The sequence below is a fragment of the Equus przewalskii genome, chromosome 19 (genome assembly GCF_037783145.1).
Source record: "Equus przewalskii isolate Varuska chromosome 19, EquPr2, whole genome shotgun sequence".
In the NCBI taxonomy this organism is placed as follows: Eukaryota; Metazoa; Chordata; class Mammalia; order Perissodactyla; family Equidae; genus Equus; species Equus przewalskii.
The window spans coordinates 23,862,844-23,887,439 of record NC_091849.1 but is presented as its reverse complement, the minus strand read 5'-3'; the positions used below and the strand labels follow the sequence as shown (position 1 = coordinate 23,887,439).

At 40.2% G+C, this 24,596-nt stretch overlaps 1 protein-coding gene across 1 annotated transcript in view; it reads right to left on the bottom strand.

Annotated features, from left to right (window-relative positions):
* Positions 1–698: 698 nt before the first annotated feature.
* The window catches only part of SCGN (secretagogin, EF-hand calcium binding protein), a 45,133-nt gene continuing 21,235 nt past the window's right edge, over positions 699–24,596 (bottom strand). The window contains exons 7-11 of the mRNA XM_008528132.2: positions 19,376–19,431; positions 11,856–11,901; positions 11,544–11,603; positions 9,696–9,764; positions 699–1,258 (exon numbers count right to left, since the gene is read on the bottom strand). Coding sequence (XP_008526354.2) covers positions 1,130–1,258; positions 9,696–9,764; positions 11,544–11,603; positions 11,856–11,901; positions 19,376–19,431 — 360 coding nt within the window. The 3' untranslated portion in view covers positions 699–1,129. The remainder of the gene's footprint in view (positions 1,259–9,695; positions 9,765–11,543; positions 11,604–11,855; positions 11,902–19,375; positions 19,432–24,596) is intronic.

The window sequence follows — 24,596 nt, the reverse complement described above, 5'->3', positions numbered from 1 at the left end:
TGAATGTTGGGGTTCCTTGGGTTGTGAACAGCTCTACATACACCATGCTACACTGTCATTTTTCTCAATTGCCTGTAACACTTCATTAACCTGAAATTCCTGCACGGTCTACTATAAGACAGGAATATTACGGAGAATAAAGTGTCAGGACAGTAAAGGAAAGTGGGGCCTGCCCCTGTCCCAGGAAGAAGCAGTCCCCCCTCTCATGGGGATCGTGTCAGAGTTCCAGAGTCCATGGTGGAGCCGGCAGAGGGGCCCCCGATACTCAGGAGCATAGGAGAAGACCTCAGTGGTCCCGGATTCACTAGAAGAAACTGTTAGAAGGGGAAGGGATGGAGTGGGGAGCAGATGCTTGGGTTACCTGGGAAACATTTTCTCCAGATTTCTTCTGCATTCCGATTGGCCTGGCCGTGTGAGCTCACAGAGCACTTAAAGAGCAAACCCCAGCCCAGGATGAGTGTTCTGGTCTTCTCTGTGCAATGAATAAAAAGTGATTATTGGCAACTCCTACTTTCATGCGAACTCACCAGGGCATCCAAGAACTACAGAGGACTGGTGGTGTGGATTCCATGAGGATCTTGCCCTTCTCTCTCCTTCTCCTCCTCCCCCTCATCCCAGTTTAGAGAAGTAGTTTGTCTGTCAAACCATCAGGTAGAACATTTCAAAGGTCGTAACACAAAAACAATTATGACTGCATCTTTGTTTCCAGCTGCAGGTTTATTTCCAGGTCAAAATCTATTTGTAGAAGTCATAGGACTGTGACAGATGCCACTCAGCAGAAAGCCCACAAGAAGAGCACAGAGGGGTGGCCTCAGCTGTCCAGCCTCCCTGGTGACTGGGGGAGGACAAGCAGAGCAGATCCAGCAGGTTAGCTGAGTCTTTGGGGGGGACAGGAAAGCCCAGGGTCAAGGGGAAACTAACACGGACACTGTATGGGGGGCTTTCAGTGAGGTGGGAATACACCATGCCACTAGAAGGAGACTCTAGGGTCCCTCCCCTTGCCCAAAAATATCACACCACTTGTTAGAAAAGTTTGCCTACTGCGTCCCCAACAGCAAAGCACAGATAGAATTTTACCAGCAGGCGCACAGAAACACCCTAAGAGCAAAAAGGCAGAGCAGCCTGGGGATTATGGGTTGATCTTCAATCCAAGACACAAAGCCAGCTCAGACTTTTGAATTTTTCCATCCTTGTTCACATCACAGTGACGCAGAAGAATCTCCCGGAACTTATCGAGGTCCACCCCGCTGATGCTGGGCTGAGGACAAGAAAAATAACACGTCAATAGGCTAGCCAATGGCAGTCCCACTCTTTAATGCCACCCCCCTCTCTGTGCTCCATGCTCACTAAGCTTAGGGGACATCCTGCCTTCCGAGAAAGCCTCCGTGGAGACAGGCATGGGGGAGGGGTTCTACCCGCTCATCCCACCAAACGTCGCCAAGGGCGAGTTTCCTGCCGACAGGTTTGTTGCTCAACACGGCTCTTCAGGCAAAAGAACTTGTATTCCCACATCGCTTCTCTGTAGTTCTTACAGAAAGCTTTCCTTTTTAGCAACCATAATAAAGATATTTTGCCTTAGAGCAGAGATTGTCACCACAAATTCTGACTTGCTACACTGATGAGAGAAGACACATTTTATGATCTTCCTGTGGGAGATTTTTGTGCCTCTCGTTTTCAAAAGTGTTATAATGAATGAAAATCTAACTGAAACATTAAATTGTTGAGCGAGGGACGTGGGATTCATTCCAGGGGATATTATAGAGGCTAAGAAGGAAGGGTGATACATGTCAGCTGGGAAAATATTTTTAAACTCAAGTCATGCAAAAGTGAGTGGTGCCTGAACTAAGTGATCCTCCATAGGTTATTTCATTTTATCCTCACAATAACTTTGGGAGGTAAATGATCACTCTTCATTTACAAATTGAAAAACCTAGGCTCAGAGAGACCTGAAACATCCTGCCACATTAGAAAGGTGCGACAGCATTTTTGATCCCAGTCTTCCATGTTCAATTAAGGGCTGGTTTCCGCAGTTGGCGCTGTTGTCATGGAGAAGGGGCTGGCCTGATGAAGCCGTACGAATGGTGATGAATGTAACTTAAAAAGTCAGTGTCCAGAGAGAAAGGAAAAGGAGCTAATCAGATTTCCAAACCCCTTGATTACTGGACTAGTTATGAGTGAGCTGAGGAGGCAGCTGTCTGCAGGGTTTGATCTCAGGAAACTGGGAAGCATTTCCCAGCACCCAACCCCACCCCAAGGTTTCTCACTTCCAAAGAAAACAACCTGTCATTCTTCAACTGGACAGCCATATTAAGACAAGTTAATTTGTACTGTCCCACAGGGTAAATGACTGACACCAAATCTGTCCCTGTTGGCAGGATTTAACAGAGAGAAGGAGGGAGGAGAGCAGCAGGAGCTGGGAGCCAGATGGCAGAGCAAGAAGAATAAACACCAAAGTCGGGCAGGGTTCTGGGAGATAGCAGGAGGTGAAAGAGTCCTGGGGCCAGAAGCTAAACTTGATCAGCTTCACTCCTCTGTTGAGGGTCCTTCAATGACTGGACAAAGAGGCTGAGAGGGAACACATTGTCAGTAGGTTCCCTTTGTTGGGGTTCACAAAGGACAGCTCCCTGGGTGTCAGTGCCAAGCAGTTATAGGTGTGGCCCAAGGAAATATGGCTTAGAGTTCCAGAAAACAGCAGGCTACCGTCTGTGGCTCCGTATTGGGAGCTCATTTATTGTACAGTAACAAGATGAGGATGTTTGTTTTTCAGCATCCTCAACCACTTTTACTACCTTCTTTCTGCAGTTAGTGGCACCCTGCTTCAGAACCCTCTTAACAAGTCCCCGCTGTTAGAAAAGACTCAGGTAGTAGTTGTTTACATATTAGCATAAATTAATTTCCCAATATATTTACCTCTTTCAACCTATTCTAAGCCTTTTTTCTAATCTGTTAACTACAAAAGGAATTATTCCCTTCAAGTGAGTGGAAATATTTTTGGTGTGTGAATGTGTGTGTGGGCAAGGTAGCAGGGGTAAGTGGAACATGTAGGTATGAATGTAGGTGAATGTAAGGGATGTTTATTTGGACCTTTTGAGTTATGTTTTTAACGCTCAACAATTCACTAGGAGTCAGGAGAACTGAATGCCACTGCTCAAAAATGCTTGAATCACAGAATACAAATCACCTGAAACTACTGAGGCCCTCAGTTTTAATAGCAAGTCACCAACATAAATGCATACAATTCTCTGATCTAAGGCCTCTACACGCATTAATTCTACTTAAACAACCATATGAGGCTGTATCTACTATCATCTTTAATTTACAGATGAGCAAACTAAAGCACAGAGAGGCCAATTAACCTGTCCACTGTCACACAGCTGGTACATGTCAGAACCAGGATACAAACTCAGGCAGGCAGTCCCCAAAACACATCTCTCTATCAATACACTGTATCATACCCTTTCATGTAAAAATACATTTTTTTCCTCATCCATCTCATGGGAGAGTGTGAGAATGGATCTGGGATAATTGGCTGAAAAATGCTTATCTGTCCCCCTTAAATCTGGCAATAGGGGGACCTCTGGGGCTGGATCTGTCCCCCCGGCACTTGCCTATAGTAAGTGCTCAATTCTATCTATGGAATTAGTGAGTGACTATCTCCCAAGGTAGTCTTTTGTCATATGCCTTCCCTTTTCTACCCATTTCATTTCTCTTAAAATAATGAAAGCCAGTGTCCAGCCCCTCTCTTTACCAGCACTCCCCAAATCTCCATCCTAGATTCATCATGGTGACCCCAAGGCCCTGCACCACCTTCTCACCACTAGAGGAATGGCATTATTATAATCCACTTATGATGACTCTGTCAGTCACACTGTTTAATTAACCAGAACCTCATTCTCTAACTGTGCAAAATTACAACATGCTCTCTATCTCCACGTTGCTATTTATTGGCCACACTGGTGTCTGAATACACCAAGGTGACAGGCAGAGGCCAAGACATTATTGCTTAAGATGTTGGGCAGGTCTCTGCCAGCAAGCCTCTGCTTGTTTGTAAGAAATAATGATAATAAATGCCATATCCAGGGCCAGTTCTGTCCCAATTTTCTTCTAATTGTCACCTGCCATTGGATATTTTACAATGAAATGAGGGATTAGGTTGGTGTTCTCTTAGGACCATTTCGGTAAATAAACGGAAATGCCTGATCAGATATTGGGAAGTCTACTGGAGTGGTGGACACAGGTGGCTGTACTGTCATGTGAGGAGCTTCAGGAAGAACATCACCTGTTCCCACAGCTCCCAACGTTCTTTTTCTTTTTGAGGAAGATTAGCCCTGAGCTAGCATCCGCCACCAATCCTCCTCTTTTTGCTGAGGAAGACTGGCCCTGAGCTAACATCCGTGCCCATCTTCCTCTACTTTATATGTGGGATGCTGCCACAGCATGGCTTGATAAGCGCTGTGTAGGTCCACACCAGGGGTCTGAACCAGTGAACAGTAGGCTACTGAAGCAGAGCATGTGAACTTAACCATTATGCCACTGGGCCCAGCCCCACTCTCTACATTCTTTTGTTAGATATTCACTCTTTTGGATTACATTGCCTTCTCCTTGCCACCCATGGTCTCTTCTTAAAAGTTATCACCCAAGGGATGGCAGTACATTAAGTCATTAACATCAAAGTGAGAAAAAATGTACATACCAGACTGCTTTCTTCTTTAATAGACAAGTCTGGGTCAAAATGAAGTCATTGGCTATCTGGGCAGTGAGGGGAGGACAGGTGGGGCTGGCAGAAAGGACTTTGAAGAAGGAAATAGGGAAGCACACACTGCTCTTTCTTCAAAAGTTTGATAAAAGGTGACAGTGGGTGCCAGGCATTTTAAAGCGTGCACACCCCTTGACTTAGTAATTCTATTCCTGGGATAAGGCCAAAAAGATAAATATTTATGCACAAAGTTACTCATTACAGTATTATTTTGAATCACAAACATGAGGAACAATCTAAATTACTAGCAAAAGGACTGTTTAGGTAAATTATCATCTAACTACAGGTGGAATATTATACAGTCAGTCAAATGATGCCTGTTATTGGGAAATGCTTATTCAGTGTAATGTCAACTGTATGCGAAACATACACAGAAATGAAGTCAGTTAATAGGAGGTCTACTTGAGTGTAGAGATTATGCTTCTGGGTTTTTCCCCTCTACTTTCAAATTTCTCTGTGATGTATGTATCATTTTTACATTTGTAAAAATGAACAGAAATTATAAACTTTGTGCTAAGAGTTTGTAGCTCTTTCAAGGGGCCTTAGATTAGATCCAGTCCTTTAGGTTAAGTCCTGTCACCTCTTGTCAACAACAGAAGGAAGCAGATGGGGCATCTAGCAGGGAAAAGAGAGAACTTTGGGGAGGCCTGGAGGCAGGAACTCTCATGGAATCCAGGCATACGTCCTGGTCATCTACAGCATCCCATTTATTTGGCTTCCAGTATTGTTCACATTTCTATTTCTTGGTGGGTGCTGGGAGTCTTGAATGTCTTGCCTTTCCACTTTCTGGTTTGGGCTGTACATTCTTATGTTGATTTTCTTGCTGTGCTGTTTGAGCCACAGGCTCTGAAAAAGCTTTGCACAGAAGTTATGGTGTCTGCTCCCTCAGGGACTTGCTATCTCATCACGCTGACTGAGGACAGCCTTGGGTACCATTTTCCAGAGGTTAGGGAAAGGGATGTTCTGGTAACCAAATAATTCTTGTAATACAAAGTCAACAAATGCGTCATACAAGGTTGTGCAAGAATTAAAAGGCTATGAAATAAGCCTACAGGAAGGTTATTATTGCAAACATCAGGGATCCTGACCAGGACCGTACACTTAGAAACTGGGCCGGCTCCCTGCTGACCCCATGGTATGCTCTGATAGTTGCTTTTAAAATAAATTCTAGATATTGGTTTGTTTATTTGTCCCATGGCCCTTTTTTATGAAATGAAAATAAAGAAAAAAATCAGAGGAGATGACTAATTTATGAAGCTATGAAATGTCAGATTCACACGATGGTTACCTCTTGACTACATTCTTCAAATTGTAAGGTGACTTTTTTTTTTTGAGCAACCTGGAAGACTAGGAAAGATCCGGTCAAGGTATGTACCCACAATTATCTGGCTTCAGAGGAGAACATTAATAGTTAACTCCTGTGTACCTACGTTTTAGCTCAACAAATCAGCTCCCTATAAACTGCTTTTGTATTAGCAATCACAGTCTGACACAATTCTTAGAAACCAGCTGTCTCAAATTGTCTGCTACTTACACCGAGAGATGCCCTTTTTTTGCTCCACTAGCTCCCTAGAAATAGAGGGGCAAGGTCCAAAGTGGTGGGGAGCCTCTGGATTCCCCTGGAGGTGTATGAGTCTGTCAAAGAATGAGGCAGACTCTTGCTTCCAATTCTTGTTTTTGAATGGTCTAGAATTTTTCCCTTCTCTTCAATTTTCTCTGGAAAAATGTCTTCTCCACTCTGTTGCTGATTTAGGTTTTACTTCCATCCTCTCCCGTTAACCTTTGGAAGCCATTGCCAAACTCAGCGATGATGAAAGGCAATTGAAAGGGTCTGTCAGGATCTGAAGCACCTGGGCTCTGCACTGGCAATCGGCAGCTCTGGCTCCACAGTGTGGAAGAAGCCGTACCCCTCTGAGAAACAGGCTCACCATCTCATTGATTCTATCAAAAGCAAATTAAGATTCCAGTTTGGCAAGGCCTTCTGCTGTGCAGTTTTAATGTCCTACATGTAATTGCTCATTTTCTGTTACAGAAGTCACTCTGGCATTAAACAGATAATGAGTAAAATGGCATTTCCCTTAGCAATCAATGTAAAAGGCGATACCACACCAAAACCCGTCAACTATTCTGGCTCTGCAAATGCCGGTGAAATCTCCAACAGGAGCAACGCATGAAGGGGACAGAAAAGAGGCAAGCGACCACTTGGGATGGGAATAACAAGAATTAGGAGGCAAAGAAGACACCTCAGTCATCATCCTGATTAGACGTCAGAAAAAATCTCATCCGTGCCTGCTCAATTGCATATGTGAACTTCCTGGAGATTCATACAAAACTCGGTGTCTGGGCATTCTTCTGCTACAAAACTCCATAGTTCTAATCAGATTTTTGAAGGAGTCTGGGACTCCAAAAGCGGTTAATCATTGCTACTCTAATTTGTTGCCATCTGGGCCAATCAGGACGCAATTATCGTGTCCTGTACGAACCTCAAAAACTCCCTAAGGAGATGAGACTACTAAATTCAGTGTCTACACAGGCCCATAGAAAAACTCCCAGAGAGGAGTTGGAAAGTATCTGTCTAACTGGGTCATGCAGCCAGTCTACACAGTTTATCGGGACCTCAAAGGACATTGCTTTTTTAAACATTGTTTACCCTACATGAAACTGCTCTGTGATGTAGCTGTAATCTAAATTGCATCAGTCCCAACCACAGTAATGCCTTGATAGATAAAATAGCCATCTTAGGCTAGGTGTGAGAGCAACCCTTTGGTTAAAAAAAAAAAAAAATTAGAATCCCAAGTATGGGACTTATTACATGAAATTAAAAGCTCTACTTGTTCTAACAAGCAAGTCCAGGGGAGAAGGGCTGTCTGCAGTCAAAAAATAAAGCAGTAACCAAAGAGGTGAGTGACTTGTACACTGAACTATAAAACGTTGGTGAAAGAAATAGAAAAAGACACAAAGAAATGGAAAGATATTCCTTGCTCTTGGATTGGAAGAATTAACATAGTTAAAATGTCCATACTTCCTAAAGCAATCTACAGATTCAATGCAATCCCCATCAAAGTTCCAATGACATTTTTCACAGAAATAGAACAAAGAATCTTAAAATTTGTATGGAACAACAAAAGACCCCAAACAGCTGAAGCAATCCTGAGAAAAAAGAACAAAGTTGGATGTATCACACTCCTTGATTTCAAAATATACTACAAACCTACAGTAATCAAAACAGCACAGTACTGGCACAAAAACAGACACACCAATCAATGGAACAGAATCGAGAGCCCAGAAATAAACCCACGTATCTGTGGATAGCTCATTTTTGACAAGGGAGTCAAGAACGTATAATCTAGAAAGGAAGGTCTCTTCAATAAATGGTGTTGGGAAAACTGGACAGCCACATGCAAAAGAATGAAAGTTGACCATTATTTTATACCATACACAAAAACTAACTCAAAATAGATTAAAGACTTGAATGTGAGACCTGAAACCATGAAACTTCTAGAAGAAAACATAGGCAGTACACTCTTTGACATCAGTCTTAGCAGCATATTTTCAAGTACCATGTCTGACCAGGCAAGGGAAACTATAGAAAAAATAAACAAATAGGACTACATCAGACTAAAAGCGTTCTGCACAGCAAAGAAAACCGTTGACTAAATGAAAAGACATCCTAACAACTGGCAGAGGATATTTGCAAACCATATATCTGATAAGGGATTAAGATCCAAAATATAGAAAGAACTCATACATCTCAACAACAAAAAACTAACAACCCAATTAAAAAATGGGCAGAAGATCTGAACAGACATTTCTCCAAAGAAGGTATACAGATGACGAATAGGCACATGAAAAAATGTTCAACATCACTAATTATTAGAGAAATGCAAATCAAAACTACAATGAGATATCACCTCATGCCCATCAGAATGGCTATAATTAACAAGACAGAAAATAGCAAGTGTTAGAGAGGATGTGGAGAGAAGGGAACTCTCAGACACTGCCAATGGGAGTGCAAAGTGGTGCAGCCACTATGGGAAACAGTATGGAGATTCCTCAAAAAATTAAGAATAAAAATACCATATGATCCAACTATTCCACTGCTGGGTACTTATCTAAAGAATGTGAAAACATGAATGCGTAAAGATACATGCACCCTTATGTTCATTGCAGCTTTATTCACAATAGCCAAGACTTGGAAGCAACCTAGGTGCCCATCAAGGGATGAATGGATAAAGAAGATGTGGTGTATATACACAATGGAATACTACTCAACCATAAAAAAGGTTTAGATCTGGCCATCTGTGACAACATGGATGTAGCTTGATGGTATTATACTAAGTGAAATAAGTCAGGGAGAAAGTCAAATGTCGTATGATCTCACTCATAAATAGAAGATAAAAACAACAACAAACAAACACATAGAGACAGAGATTGGATTGGTGGTTACCAGAGGGGAAGGGGGGAGAGAAGAGGGAAAAAGGGGTGATTAGGCACATGTGTATGGTGATGGATTGTAATTAGTCTTTAGGTGGTGATCATGATGTAATCTACACAGGAATCGAAATATAATGATGTACACCCAAAATTTATATAATGTTGTAAAGCAATGTTACCACAATAAATAAATGAATAGAAAGAAAGTAGTAAGATATACAGTGACCCTGTGCTCCTTTGCTAAAATAGATGACTTTTAAATGGTAGGAACAAGAAGCTCCTATGGGGGCTTCACTTAATTGAAACTACAAATGCTTTTAAGAGAGAAAGGGAGATTTGTTGGGTTTCACAGAAACTCAAAGGTTGTCAAGTAGACTACATCCCTAGATTTTCTCTCCATCATTAATCTTCAGCCCTACTGATTCCCAAATGTAAACAACGGAATCAATCAAAATGGCAGCCCCAATTCATGATGGGAATAATCTACACAGCCTCGTGAAGTCACCTGGACAAGCTCCATCATGTCTTTGACAAATCCATCCACTTCTGGGCCTTCTAGGGCTCCAGTTTTACTCTGAAAGATAAAAGATCCACTCAACTAAATATCATTTTCTGAAGTCAACAGGCTAAAGAATAAATTGGGCAAATAGACCAAATCAACATTCTTTTGTGACTGCAAACAGGTTCAGAGATGACATGTTCCAACTTGTGTTCTCTGTGCAGGATGTGAATGTTTCACATAAATTAAAAGAATTCTTTGTAAATAACTCCCCCCATGTAACCAAATGGGAGGCAGTAGTTTTGAGGTCTTTGGCTCTTATAAACAGCATTAACATGACATTTATACTGACTTTATCTGCTTCCCAAATACCAGAATTCAGTGCAGACAGGTATTAATTGCAGATCATATTGATCCTTTGAAGGATAGATTGACATTTTTTTAATTCTGTTTTACGACTTAGCAATGATTTGATGATTATTAAAATACATATTTTAAATGAAGAAAGACTAGAGTGAGCATATTAGAATAATTATATGGTCAATACATGAAACCTTTATTTTTTTCTACCTATTTTATAAGAATGCCTATAAAATACAAGACATATTAAAATATTTTAGTTTCTCCTCTAAAGTTCCAGTTATGACAATGCATCCATTCTCTTCAAGGTTTTTTAATCCTGGACCTTTAACATTTTAAAATTCCAGTCAGTGTACTTAGCAAAACACTAATATAATACTTGCTACATGCCAGGAACTCTTCTAAGAGCTTTACAAACATGAATTCCTTTAGTTCTCATAACAACCCCATGAGGTAGGTATTATTAGTATCTTCATCACCCTAATTCTGCAGGTGAGGAAAATGAGTCACAGGGAGTTGAAATCATTTGCCCAAGGTCATGTGGCTAGTAAGCAGTGATTCAAACCCAGGTAATTGGTCACAGAAGCCACACACTTAAACACTTTGCTACACTGCCTCTTTCAGGTGATTCTCTTTTCTGCTCAGAATATGACACACAGATAGTCAGTCTGATTAGTTTCAGGATCTTTTATGACCTTTCCCAATTTTCTCCTTGTTTTTCTTCCTTCTTGCATTACCCTACGTTGTCCTCAGGAAATTCAATCTCTCTGCCGTACTTTGTTCTTTAGAATTATTACTTTCTCCATGCTAAAGAAGAACCAAATAATTAGTCCTATAGGAGAAGTAGTTCTTATGCCAAATACGTCTGACTTTGCCCATTTCTTGAAGTTGGATGCATTTTTTTTTCTAGAGAAGAAGAGAGGAAGGTGGGCCCCAAGCTAACATCTGTTGCCAATCTTCCTCTTTTTTTTTTTCGCTTGAGGAAGATTGACACTGAGCTAACTTCTGTGCCAATCTTCCTCTATTTTGTACATGGGATGCTGCCACAGCATGGCTTGATGAGCGGTGTGTGTGTCTGCACCTGGAATCCAAACCCACGAACCCTGGGCCACTGAAGCGGAGTGTGCAAACTTTACCACTACACCACCGGGCCAGCCCCAAGGTTGGATGCACTTTTTAATTTGATTGTTTGCTTTTATTTTCAAGCATACTATTTTAAATAGAGACCAAGAAGGAGAAACTTTCTCTTAGTTTGGATCTAAGGAGCAAAAAGCTATTGTGATTTTTTCCTCTTCTCAACCATAAATAGTTCCTTTCTCCATTTTTACTTAGTTCTCAGAAGTTAGAAGATGAGGGTACCTTAACATAGCAACACACATGTGGGATTGCTATTCATCATATAAGTTTAGGGTCTGTGAGTAGAATGACCCCACATGGGGATAAACAATCTTCCTACCTAAAGATGGCCAGCACAATATGAAGAGGCACACTTACAACATCATAGTGAGCAAAGATTTTCTCAAAGTCTCTCTTTCTTTCTTCAGCAGAACAAGCCTGTGTATGGAGAAAACAGTATGTCAATCCAGCAATGTGAAACTTCAGTTGTACAATTCTTCCAGGGTCTTAGACAACTTTTATAAACTTTGAGTTAATGACCCTTAATCCTTTGATTCCAACACTGTGCCTTGTCAATCTCTAGATAAGTTAAAGCCAAGACAAATAGATGCCTTTTTTCCTTCCCTCCCTTTCAATTCTGTAGAGAAAGATGAATGACGTAAACCCATCTAGAGAAATGTCACTACTTACGTCCATTTTAAATTGAAGAAGGAAGTTTTCCTGAAGAGCCAGAATCCTAAATGGAAAAAAAAGAAAAAGTAATCCATGTGATGATCTGTCAGCTCTCAAGTACAAGCAAATCCATAACTCTAATGTGAGGAAAGGGCAGGCAATTTCCCGATTATTCTGCAGAATAGGATAAATGCTTGAAAATAGAAATTTGTTTATTATAAAAACAAAGTTAATTGGAAAGACTTTTGTTGAGATTAGCAGTCACCATAGAGAAACTTTTAAAAATTCATCTTAGTGGAAAATGGCAGAGTAAGAGCTTATGAAAATTCTTTCCTCTATGAAAGCAACAAGAAAACTGACCAAAGAAATGGTCAAAATAATGCTTTTCAGAACTCTGGAAATTAACCAAAGGCTTGCAGAAATCTGGGAAATATTTATTTTGGAAAAATTACTAAATCATGGTGAGAAGAGTGGACTTTCTGGCATTTTAACTTATTCCATTCCCCCATCCTCCAAATCCCCATGGTATCCTTGAAAAACCAAGAGCCCACAACCCCAGGGAAAACCATTAGTCTAGCAGCTACTGTAGTGAGAACAGGATAGGAGCTCTTTCAAAGCCTAACACCCAGAGAACTGCCAGTATTTGATCTCTTTTATCATTCCCTAAAAAACTTCATTTGCAAAGACGCCTTTATTTGACCTGATTTTGAACTCATCCAGTGGGCAAACCATTTGTGAAAAACAGTTAGAAACAATTGTTTAAGAGCACAGCAGACCAAATCGGTAGATAAGAATCTGGGTAAACAATAGGCTAACCAAAAAGCTTAAAAGGAAAAGCTGAGGAATGAGATATCCATAGGGGCTTTTATAAGCTCCAACATATTTCTGGGAATCTAGAAGGCCACACACATGCATGGGGCTACCTCTATGCCCAGGGCTGTGTGCATGCTCAGGAAAGACCCAAGAAGGCCCTAAGCTTTCACCTCTGGCTTATCTTCATGCTCTGTGCAAGCAGGAATTGAAGGCTAAGGCAGAGTTGCAAACTGCCTGGTTGACTGTTGAAGATGTGCCCCAATATATACACAGAGCCCCTCAGCAAAGACTGGGAGACTTATTGATTCTAGGCATTTAAGAAAATCTCTGTGCAATTATTAACTAACTGAGCTAACTGAGTTAAGCTAACCGAGCTGAGACTTTAGTATGCACACATGACAAAGATACAGACTTTACAGAATTAGTTCAGAAAAGTCACTAAAAAAAATTATCAACAACAAAAAAAGTGACCTATAGGAAATACTAAAGGGAGTTGCTCAGACTGAATTGAAAGCACATTAGACAGCAGCTTGAATCCACATGAAGAAATAAAGAATACCAGTAGAGGTAGCTACATATGTAAATATGAGAGACAATATAAGTATATTTTTTATCTGTAACATTATTTGCTATATGACTTAAAAAACAATTGCATAAAGCAATAATTAAAAATCTATGTTGATGTAATTTGTATAACAACAACAGTACAAAGGAGAGTGGAGGAATTGTAATTATATAGAAGCAAAGTTTTTGTATAATATTGAAATTAAGTTGGTATTAATCCCAATTAGATTGTTATAAATTAAGATGTTAATTGTAATCCCTCAGTCAACTGCTAAAATAGTAGCTTAAAAATATGGAAAAGAAATAGCAAGGGAATTAAAATAGTAGGCTGGAAAAGATCTATTTAACACAAAGGAGGCAGTAATAGAAGAAGAGACAAAGAAAAAGACATAAAACATGGAGAGGATGCAGAGCAAAGTGGCAGACATAAATCCTATCTGATCAGTAATTGTATTAAATGTATGTGGATTAAACACTCCATTAACAAGCAGAGATTGGCAGAATAGCAAGAAAGAATTAAAACAACCTCTGTTTGCAGATGACATAATCTTTTATATAGAAAATCCCACAATATATACATATGTTGAATCATTATGTTGTTCACCTGAAACTAATATAATATTATGTCAATTATACCTCAATTAAAAAAGAAAAGAAAACCTAAGGAATACCTCAAAAACCTTTAGATCTAATAAATGAATCCAGCAAGGTTGCAGGATACAAGATCAATGTGCAAAATTTGATTATATTTCTATACATTAGAATGGCCAATTCAAACAAGAAATTAAGGATACCATTTCATTTACAATAGCTTGAAAAAGATTAAAATACCCAGGAATAAATATGACAAAAGAGACATAAGATTTGTAGACTGAAAACTATAAAACAATATTGAATGAAATCAAAGAGCTAAATAAATTAAAAGACATCGATGTTCATAAATTAGAAAACTTAATATTGTTAAGATGTCAATACTTCTCTAATTCATCTACAGATTCACTACAATAGCTATCAAAATCCCAGTTGACTTTTTTCCAGAAAATTTGTGTGGAAATGCAAGGAACTCAGAATAGCCATAACTTTATTGGAAAAGACGAAATCGTTCCTGATTTAAAAACTTACTACGAAGTTACAGTAATTAAGACAAGGTGGATTGTACAGCTTATGATGTGGTACTGCCGTAAGGATAAATCAATGTAGATCAATGGGATAGAATTGACAGTCTAGAAATAAACCCATTTATGGTCAATTGATTTTCAACAAGGATGCCAAGACCATTTAATGGAGAAAGAATAGTCTTTTCAAGAAATGGTGTTGGGACAAGTGGATATTCACATGCAGAAGAATAGAATTGGACCCCTACCTCTCACCATATGTAAAAATTAACACAAAATATGTCAAAGACCTAAAAATGAAAACTGACCCTATAAAACTCTTAGAAGGAAAAGTAAGGGTAAATCTTCATGAGCTTAGATTTTTGGCAATGGTTTCCTAGCTATAGCACCTAAAACACAAGCAACCAAAAGAAAATGAGATAAACCGAACTTCATCAATATCAAAAACTTTTGTGTTGGGGCTGGCCTGGTGGCGCAGCGGTTAAGTTCGCACATTCCGCTTCTCGCGGCCCGGGGTTCGCTGGTTCAGATCCAGGTGCAGACATGGCACCGCTTGGCAAGCCATGCTGTGGTAGGCAGCCCACATATAAAGTAGAGGAAGATGGGCACAGATGTTAGCTCAAGGCCAGGCTTCCTCAGCAAAAGAGGAGGACTGGCAGTAGTTAGCTCAGGGCTAATCTTCCTCAAAAAAAACAAAAAAAACTTTCGTGCTTCAAAGGACACAATCAAGAAAGTAAAAAGACTACCTATATAATGGGGAAGAAATGTTTATTAATCATAGATCTAATAAGGGTCTAGTATCCAGCATAGATTGAAAAGACTGTGACAACTCAACAATAAAAGGACAATTAACCCAATTTTAAAGTAGGCAAAGGATCTGAATAGACATTTCTTCAAAGAAGATAAACAAATAGCCAACAGACACATGAAAATATACTCAACATTATTAGTCATTAGGGAAACACAAATCAAAACCACAAAGAGATACATGTGCACTAGGATGTGTAAAATCAAAATGATGCCAACAATAATAAGTGCTGCTTAGAATGTGGAGGAATTGGAACACGTATACATTTACATTGGAAATGGAAAAGGTGTAGCTACTCTGGAAAAACAGTTTAGCAGTTTCTCAGAAAATTAAGCGTAGAATTACCATATGAACCAAAAATTCCATTTCTGGGTAAATAACACCCAGAGAATCAAATACGTACATTCACACAAAAACATGTATAGAGATGTCCATAGCAGCATTACTCATAATAGCTAAAAAGTAGCAACAACCCAAATGGTCATCAACTGATGAATGGACTAACAAAATGTAGTATATACGTAAGTGAAATATTATTCAGCTATAAAAAGAAATGAATTATAGATACATAATACAACATGGATATACATTGAAAACATTATGCTAGGTGAAATAGCCAGACACAAAAGGCCACATATTATATTATTCCAAATATAGGAAATGTCCAGAATAGGCAAATCTATAGAAATAGAAAGTAGATGATTAGTGGTTGCCAGGGGCTAGCAGAAGAGGGGCGGAGAGAATGATTCCCAATTGGTATCGGCTATCCTTCTGTCATAATAAAAATATTCTGGAATTAGGTAGGGTTGATGATTGAACAACCTTATTAGTATACTAAAATGTACTGAATTGTATACACTTTAAAAGGGTAAATTTTACGATATATAAATTATACTCAATAAAAAACTTAATCTTGTTTTTGTCTTAGAAAGCAAATGTATTTGTCTCTTTTCTGTATAATTACAATTGTACTTCACTGGAATACATTCAGTTTCAAAAGACCAAGTCATTGGATTCATAGTGTATTCATATTCATGGGTATATATAGAGGAAGGCAGAAAAACATATCGTACAACAACTTGGAAAATTTTCTCCTCTGGATGCCCAGGGTAGAGAGAATTAACTTGAGCCAAGTAAAAGGTAGAATATCCTGGAAATCTACAAGAGATGCTGTCCTTATCTGTTTGTTGGCACCAAGCAGTCTAAACCACATTGCCAGTGAGAGGCCATATGCTTGAGAGGTGCTTGTATGTGGAGTAATAGGGCTGCGTTTCAGAGCTAGGAGTAGAAAAAGAAGATTCCCATGTATAAAATGTTTTAAGACCTTTCTGCCACATATTTAGTGGCTCAAAATAACATAAATTAATATCTTACAGTACTGGAAGTCAGAAATCTGCAATGGATTTCGCTGAGCTAAAATCAGGCTGTTAAAAGGGCTGCGTTCCTTATGGAGGCTCCGGGGGGACTCAGTTTCCTTGCCTTTTCCAGCTTCCAGAGGTTGCCTGTTTTCTTTGGTTCATGGTCCTTTCCCCCATTTCAAAGCCAGCAGTGCAGCATCTTTAAATCCATCTCTGACTCTGATCTTCAGCCTCCTTCCACTTTCAAAGGACCCTTCTTATTACCTTGGGCCCACCTGGGTAATCCAGAATAACCTCTTTATTTTAAGGTCTGTGAATTAGCAACCTTCATGCTATCTGCAACCTTGATTCATCCTTGCCATGTGACGTAAAATACTCTCCGGTTCTGGGAACTAGGACATGGACATCTTTATTCTGCCTATTCCAGTTGCCATTTTCAAATTCCATATCAAGTTGGTTTTGAAATAATACAGTAAGTGTTTGGTTGCTTTGCATCTCCATTCAACTCTACTTGAAGTTCTTCTTCGGTCCACAAGTATTCGTTGAATTCTTTTATGAACATAACACTCCACTGTGTGAGAAATTATTTAAGAGATTAAGGCCTAGTCCCTACCCTCTAGGTAAGACCACGATAAGGGGTGTTTGGATATCTGCAGGGGGGCTTTTTGGTTATCGCAGTGATGAGGAGACATGACTGGTCTCCTCTATCTTGTAGATGGGGGCCGAGAATGCTAGATGCCCTGCCTTGCATGGAAATTTCCACAGAATGAAGACTATTCCCATGTCTGGCCTGACTTTCAAGCATCCAGTGAAGCATTCATGTATGTAAAAACCCTGCTTATGATTATTTGAGCTTAAAACTGAATTCCTATTTACATAAAAATCCAAGGAATTTTTTTCAAAGTATATGTAATTTACTACGTCTGTAAATTTTCCGTATAGTATACTGAGCTGTGTAAATTGAGGGGTGATTGTACTTTGCTTCATTTGGAATTCTACCTGTAAGACTTATTTATAATTTTATGAAGTCATATCAACAGCAACTGTGTCCCTGACACATGAGTTGCCAAAAGGCCACACTTGTTATCAGTCAACATTTGAGCTGCAATATGCGTGGTGATTCTACACCAAGGTACACGCAACTGACCACTTCATTGTGTCTTCACCTACACACTGACATCCATGTTATTTTGTTATTAACACTTTTCCTTTATTTATCCTTTACGTGTTACAGTTTGTGCATTATATTAACTATTTTAGCATTATGTATATAGATAGGTTACATTGTCTATGGGTTTTATTTCAGGAATAAACAGAGCGTTGGGACCAATAAGGTGGAAAGCAGCTTACTGATACTGGCACCCTCCAGCCTCTAGAGGGCACTCAAGGCTCCTGACTCTCACTATCCGAGAAGTACAAAATTGAGTCAGCGTACGAGGTGGGTGGATGCTTTTGGTGGACGGAGGAATGGAGATTAAAGCCTCGTTTTTCATCCAGATTGCCATCTTTTGAGTGAATCCTTTAGGTGCTTTGGATCCTCTTGTTAGGAATGGTTCTCTCACACAGCTTTCTCAGTAGCTAGAACTCACCTCCACTTGAGAGGAACACTTGCCTTGATTGGCCAAAAGAACTGTGGGAACTGTGAATGAGATCGAGAGGATAGAGGCAAGACTGCAGGGCTGAGATCCCCTCTGTGCTAAGCCTTTGGGAGAAGCACTCTTGTCCTCATCTAGTTTGGCTCATCTTTCAGTGCCTCTTCTCTAAAATTAGGAAGAAATTAGGCCAAAATTAGGAAGAAGACCCTGGAGAAAGCCAAGGAAAACACATAGGCTGCCTCACAGTTCCTATGAGGCTCAGAAAAGAAGATTATATAGAGTGCTGGGGTCAATGTCCTGGTCATTACTGAGGAGAGATTCTTCCTGGTGTGTCCCCTTTTGCAGATCCCCTTCAAGACCTGGCAGAGATAGCTGCCAAGAGAGGAGGGGGCTGGTACAGGATTTGGTGATTCTGAACTCAGGTTAATATCCACGCTTAGTGGATAAGTTAACTCCCTGTCATTGAAAACTCACCCTCAGTCCTTGGACTTTCTCTCTCCCAGCTAAACCTACTTCTGCCATTCAGCCTGTAGCTGCCTCCCTCTGTCACTGTCACTCTACAATTGCCCTCCAGCCTGATCCTGAGGTCCTGGTGTTATACCTGCTCCCCCATAAGAGTTAGATCCGTGTATTCTGGATGCAATGATTTCAACCCTGTCCATCTATTCAAAATCTCTTTTTTCTTTTTATGGACAATCACAGGTTGTTTGGAGGTCAGCTGGCCTTCACAAAACATGCTGTCATGCCCGTCAAGTGTCATAACACCAAACTGACAGCATTTTTGCAGATACTAGGTCACTTCTGCCGTCATCCTCTCCTCCACTTCTAGCCTCCAGGTGCTTGGTGCCCCACGGAGGATAGGCCAACACTCAAAGACCAGAGAGTGCAGCTGGAATCTAGCTCAGTTGACCTCTGTCCTGAACTAACTACTCAGTATTCCTAGAGCCAGTGAATGGGACTTGGGACTTTTTTTTGTCATTGGGTCCCTGTGTGGGACTATGAATGTCTGAACTTTGAGGGCAGGGCTGGCCCATGACCTATCCATAAAATTTGATGAAAATTTTGTGCATTGCATATTTGGGGGGGGGAGAGCTTTCATTATCTCCGTAAAGGGATCTGTTATCCCAAAAGATTCAGAACCACTGTGGTTAATTTGGTAATATGTGCCTAGTCTTCAGGATTTCAGGTGAGACTGAATCTCTGCCTTTCAAAAAGAAATGTGTGCTGTCGTCAAACCCCTATGAAGGAGTTTCTGTATCTATGACACCATTTCCATGCTACTCACCTGGCCAAGTCATTAAGATCCAACCGACCATCTTTATTTTTGTCAAAGATCTTCATCTGGAATGTAGAAGGGAAAGCGATTGTAAGAAATACTTGTAACACAAATTCATTTTGAAAGTTATTAAAGCGCTTTTCTCTTTTGCCCTTCCAATTATACATTTGTCTAAATTGGCTAAGGATGACTTATACTCTTTATGGAGTATAAAAGAAATATCATTTTTCCATGAAGGCAAAAGTAGCAAGGTAGATATGATATAGGGGAAAGCCTGCCCTCTCTAGGCCTCAGAGGATTGTAGGAAGAAAAGAGGGAAAGACAGAGATAGGAGAGTAAACTAGACAGATGTGTGACCTAACTCTGCTGGAAAGGGAATCTCGGAGGGAGAAGAGTTCAGGAAGGACAACACTGATTGGAGAGAGTTGCTGTGGCTTAGCTTTCCTAGGACACTCTGAGCACCCAAGGGTTTGGATGCTGAGTCAACGGCCAGTGGACCTCCCATGGGGCCAGCTGTGACAGTATGTGATGTTGCAGGAACAGAGGGTGGGGGTGGATCACTGAGGAGGATGTGGCAGAAGATTAATGGTCTGCATCTAGCAAGAGTTAAAAGACGGCTGTTGGACTAGCCTATACCTCCCGATGGACTAGCAAAAGCTAAGAGTATGGATTCTGAATTCATCACAGACTTCAACAATGAATACCAATAAGGTAACAGCAACTGAGTGGTCAAGAGGCATCACCCTGGAAACCAGTTGGAGCATGGTGCCCAGGGACCTCGATTCCTCCCCTCCACCATGAGGTCTTATAAACCACTTTCCTATCCTTGCCCACCTTGATGCCATTTTTGTAGAAGAGTTTGTGTTGGACAAAGATGACTGAGAAATCTAAGAGGCTGAGCTTTTCCTTTTGTGGAGATACTTAGCATTATTCAAAGAGGCTATTTAAATTATTCTGATTCATTATAAGAGGTTCTGTCTTAATAGAGAGCTAGATTATCTTGAGGTTTAAGCAAGTAGTGACTCAATTTGAAAGAGCCATCTCTGTTGCTGTGCAAACTTAATCAAAGGGGAAAAAAGCCCTTTGCCGGAAATTATCTTGGGGAAGAACTGAACACCAGTGTGGTAAATTATGCTTCTACCCATTAGCAAATTAAGAATCAAAATCAGAAAAAACAAATACTTGCTGAATTCCCCCCACCCCACCCCACCCCACCCCCCTGTGTGTACACATATGTGAGTGATACGTGCCTTCCCTCGTATCTGCTCTTCACGTTTACTAGGACCTCTACGATGATAAGAAATATGCATAATGAAGGAAGCTTGGGACATGCCTGTTACACCAGACCAGAAATCAGACCTTGTGTGGCATTAGGCAAGACATATTATCTCTTTGGGTGCATCTTCTTCATCTGTAACTGTGTGTCCATGATTTAAAAACTTTCCTTATCAGGGGCTGGCCCCATGGCCGAGTGGTTAAGTCCACACACTCTGCTTCGGTGGCCCAGGGTTTCACGGGTTCAGATCCTGGAAGCCAACGTGCCACCACTCATCAGGCCATGCTGAGATGACATCCCACATAGCACAACCAGAGGCACTCACAACTAGGATGTACAACTATGTACTGGGGGGCTTTGGGGAGAAGAAGAAAAAAGAAGATTGGCACAGATGTTAGCTCAGGGCTAATCCTCCTCAAGTGAAAAGAGAGGAGGATTGACAATGGATGTTAGCTCAGGGCAAATCTTCCTAACCAAAATAAATAAAAAAATAAACAAAAATTTTTTAAAAAGCTTTCCTTGTTAGCAGAACCCTTCTGATGACTTTCAAATGAAATTTTGTATGATACTTGATTGTGTAAAACAAAGAAATGGAGCTGCAAAAGTAGTGAGTGAGAATGGTCTGGAGTGTAATCCTCTGGGCTCCCTCTCACTCCTGAAGTATTGCTTCTGAACCTGAAGGTTTCTTGGAACCCTACAGTTTGATAACCACTGACTAGATGAGATCCTAGATCCCTTCCAGCTCTGAAAGCTGAAAAATGATTTTGTGGCTTTGTCAAAGCAGATGAAGGGGAATGAGAGTGATGCTCAGCACTTTTCCTGATAAAGTCAGCAAACAAAATCCTTCAGAGCAAGTTCCAGTGTGGCTGATGGCAGATGTGAGTTCTTGGTGGTCCAGGGATCTCAGTGGCACCTGCCCTTGAACTTTTCCCCTGAGTAATTGATGGTGAGCATCTTCTCAAGGGATGCTATTTGGCTACTAAACAGTGGTATTCAGAGCACTCAAATTAGGTAACACCTACACACCATAACACTGTATCGTATGCAAGTTCACTGCAACCCGCACAAGCGTATCTTCCACCAAAAAGCCATTCTGAAACATTAAATTAGTAGCTGGTAACTAATTCAGTTATTTGAATTTACTAGGATCTTTATCATCCCAAAATTTGATTACAAAAAAGAATAATTTGATAATGAAAAAAAGACTGACCAGTTTCTAAGTGAGAGGGAAGAGTAGTCTCCTAACGGCTCATGGTCTCAGTGACTGAGAAGGTTGACTGTAAACACGTCTGTCTTCGGAAGTATAACCTTTGGTGAATTTTGAGTGTTTGGCATATTTGTTTGGGAAATAAAGTCTTCTTAAATTTTAAAACTATAATAGTAACCATTTGTAGAGTTATATATGTTATTTCATTTAATCATCACAACATTCTTATAAGGTAAGAAATACCTGCAGGTCACAGATGAGGAAACAGCGCATTTAGAGAGATTAAAGTAATTTGTCTAAGAAAGTAGCAAGATTTGAATCTAAGCATATCTGACACCAGAGCTCTTTCCATAAAACCAAGCTTTCAGCTTTATAGAGTCTGGGTATCTCTTGGTTAATTTGGTTTGCTTCATGTTTGGTTATGAAATAAAATATCTGGTGTCATAGATTATGCCAGAGATGTGGTATTTACCTTTTCTAATTGCCCGTCTTTCCCAGGGAAAGCAAAAAAGACTTTGTTTATATGAATTTCTTTCTGACCTCAGTGTTCTGGTTTGTTTTTTTGTTTTTTTTTTTCTGGCGAGGAAGATTGGCCCTGAGCTAATATCCATTGCCAATTTTCCTCTTTTTGCTTGAGGAAGATTGGCCCTGAGGTAACATCCGTGCCAATCTTCCTCTATTTTGTATGTGGGATGCCGCCACAGCATGGCTTGATGAGCAATGTGTAGGTCTGTGCCTGGAATCCGAGCCCATGAACCCCAGGCTGCTGGAGCAGAGTGTTCAAACTTAACCACTATGCCACCGGGCCCTGAATTTTCTTAAAGAAATTGAAACTTAATGACTAAGTTGAGTCAACTCTAAGGCCACCAATTTTCACTTCATTCACTGGATTCATGCTCAGATAGTCCTTTCCTGTACATTTCCCCTAACTCTGAATATGAAACAAGAGATATAGGCCTGAGATGTTCCCTCCTTTGTGGCATTAATCCACTCCTGGAGGGCTGCAGTAGTTGAAGGTGGTTGGAGGGGGGACAGGATTCCATTCTGAAGGGCTGATTGTTGAGAGGTTGTGAATGGCCCTTAGCCACTGTTCTCACGTGTACCGCAGCTTTTCCAAGACTTGAACTCATGTTCCACAAGTTTTTGAGTACTAACTACATGAAAGGCTCTGTAAAGGCTCCCAGAAATGGAACACAATGCAATACCGACAAACTTGTCAAAGTTCTGTAGGCCAGTGGTGTCTCTTCCCAGGTAAGAGATTGCTCGGAGATTGTGGAGCTACCCAGCATTCTCCTTAGATTGAATAATGTGTTTCTCTTAATTTCTCAAATCTTTATAGATGCCATAGTGATTGAGAAATGCAAATTCATTTAAAATCATTACTGGGTTAATAGTAACTTCTTGTCAGTAGACATTTTCTCAAGCAATAGATCCAAAGTACAACTACTGTCACGTGGTGGGAGAGGTAGTCTGTGAATTTTTAAAGAATTGTTAATTGATAATTTGAGATGATGGTTCAGCCGAGTGAAGAGTACAATATATAAGTCCTTCCCATGCCTGTTCTAGAGAAAACTACCACTCACAGTCCTGTGCATCCTTCCAGAAACTTTTAAGCTTATTATACATATAATATAATAGTAGTATTATATATATATTTAATATCTATATATATATAGTATATATATAAGGTCTACATTTTTTTGACAAATAGGACTGCATTCTGTATACTATTTTGCAGCTTGCTTTTTTCATTTAATAATATTCTTGGAATTCATTTCTTAACAGTTCTTTTTTTTTTTTTTAACTTAAAAAGAGATCCTCTTTCTTGAGAAGTCTGGAAATTGTGGCCATACACAACCTCAAAAAGGATTCAGAGCCACCCTCCATCTTACCAATCAATAATTCAGTGTTGAGTAATTACCATGTGTCTAACAACATGTTAGGCACCATGAGAGATCCTCAAAAATCATCAAGGTGGTACATGATTCAGGAGCTTACAATGTAATTGGAGAGGCAAAAATGAAGATCTGAAATAAGATTCAGCATTATCGCTGCGACCACTCAGACACAGAGACAGGGCAATGTGTCAGAATACTGGAGAAGACGGAGAAAGGAGATGGGACTTCAGATAAGTCCTGAAGGAGGAAGAGGATTTGGACAGAAGGCAGGAAGAAGAAAGGAAGACACCGGAGGCAAGCAAGTGTAAGAACAAAAGCACCAATGAGGAAATCCACATGATGGCAATGGGATGCCCACAGAGTGTGACCACAGAGGAGGGGTGTTGTGGGAGTAGAGCAGAATAAGTTAGAGAGAGACAGACTAGCTGATGCAGGGTTTCAAAAGCCACAAATAGGAGTTTGAATTTTTGTAGATCCCTAAACAGGTGAGTAGCATCATTCATTCATTCATTCACTCATTCACTCAACAAATATTTATCGAGTACCTACTATGTGCCAGCCACTGTTCTGTTCATTGAACAAAGATTCATGCTCTCATGGAGCTGATTTTCTGGAGGGGTGATGAATAATAAAAAAGAAAAGTAAGTAAAACATTGACTGTGTTACATCTGGAACATAACATACATAAGTTACTCATGTTCAATGCTATGGAGAAAAAAAATGAGTAGCATATGGAATAGTGAGTTGAGGGATACAATTTAAAATAGGATGGTAGTGGAAAACTTCGATGAAACTTTTGAGTAAAAGCCTGAAAGAGAGAGCAAGTCATATCCATACTCCCGGTAGAAA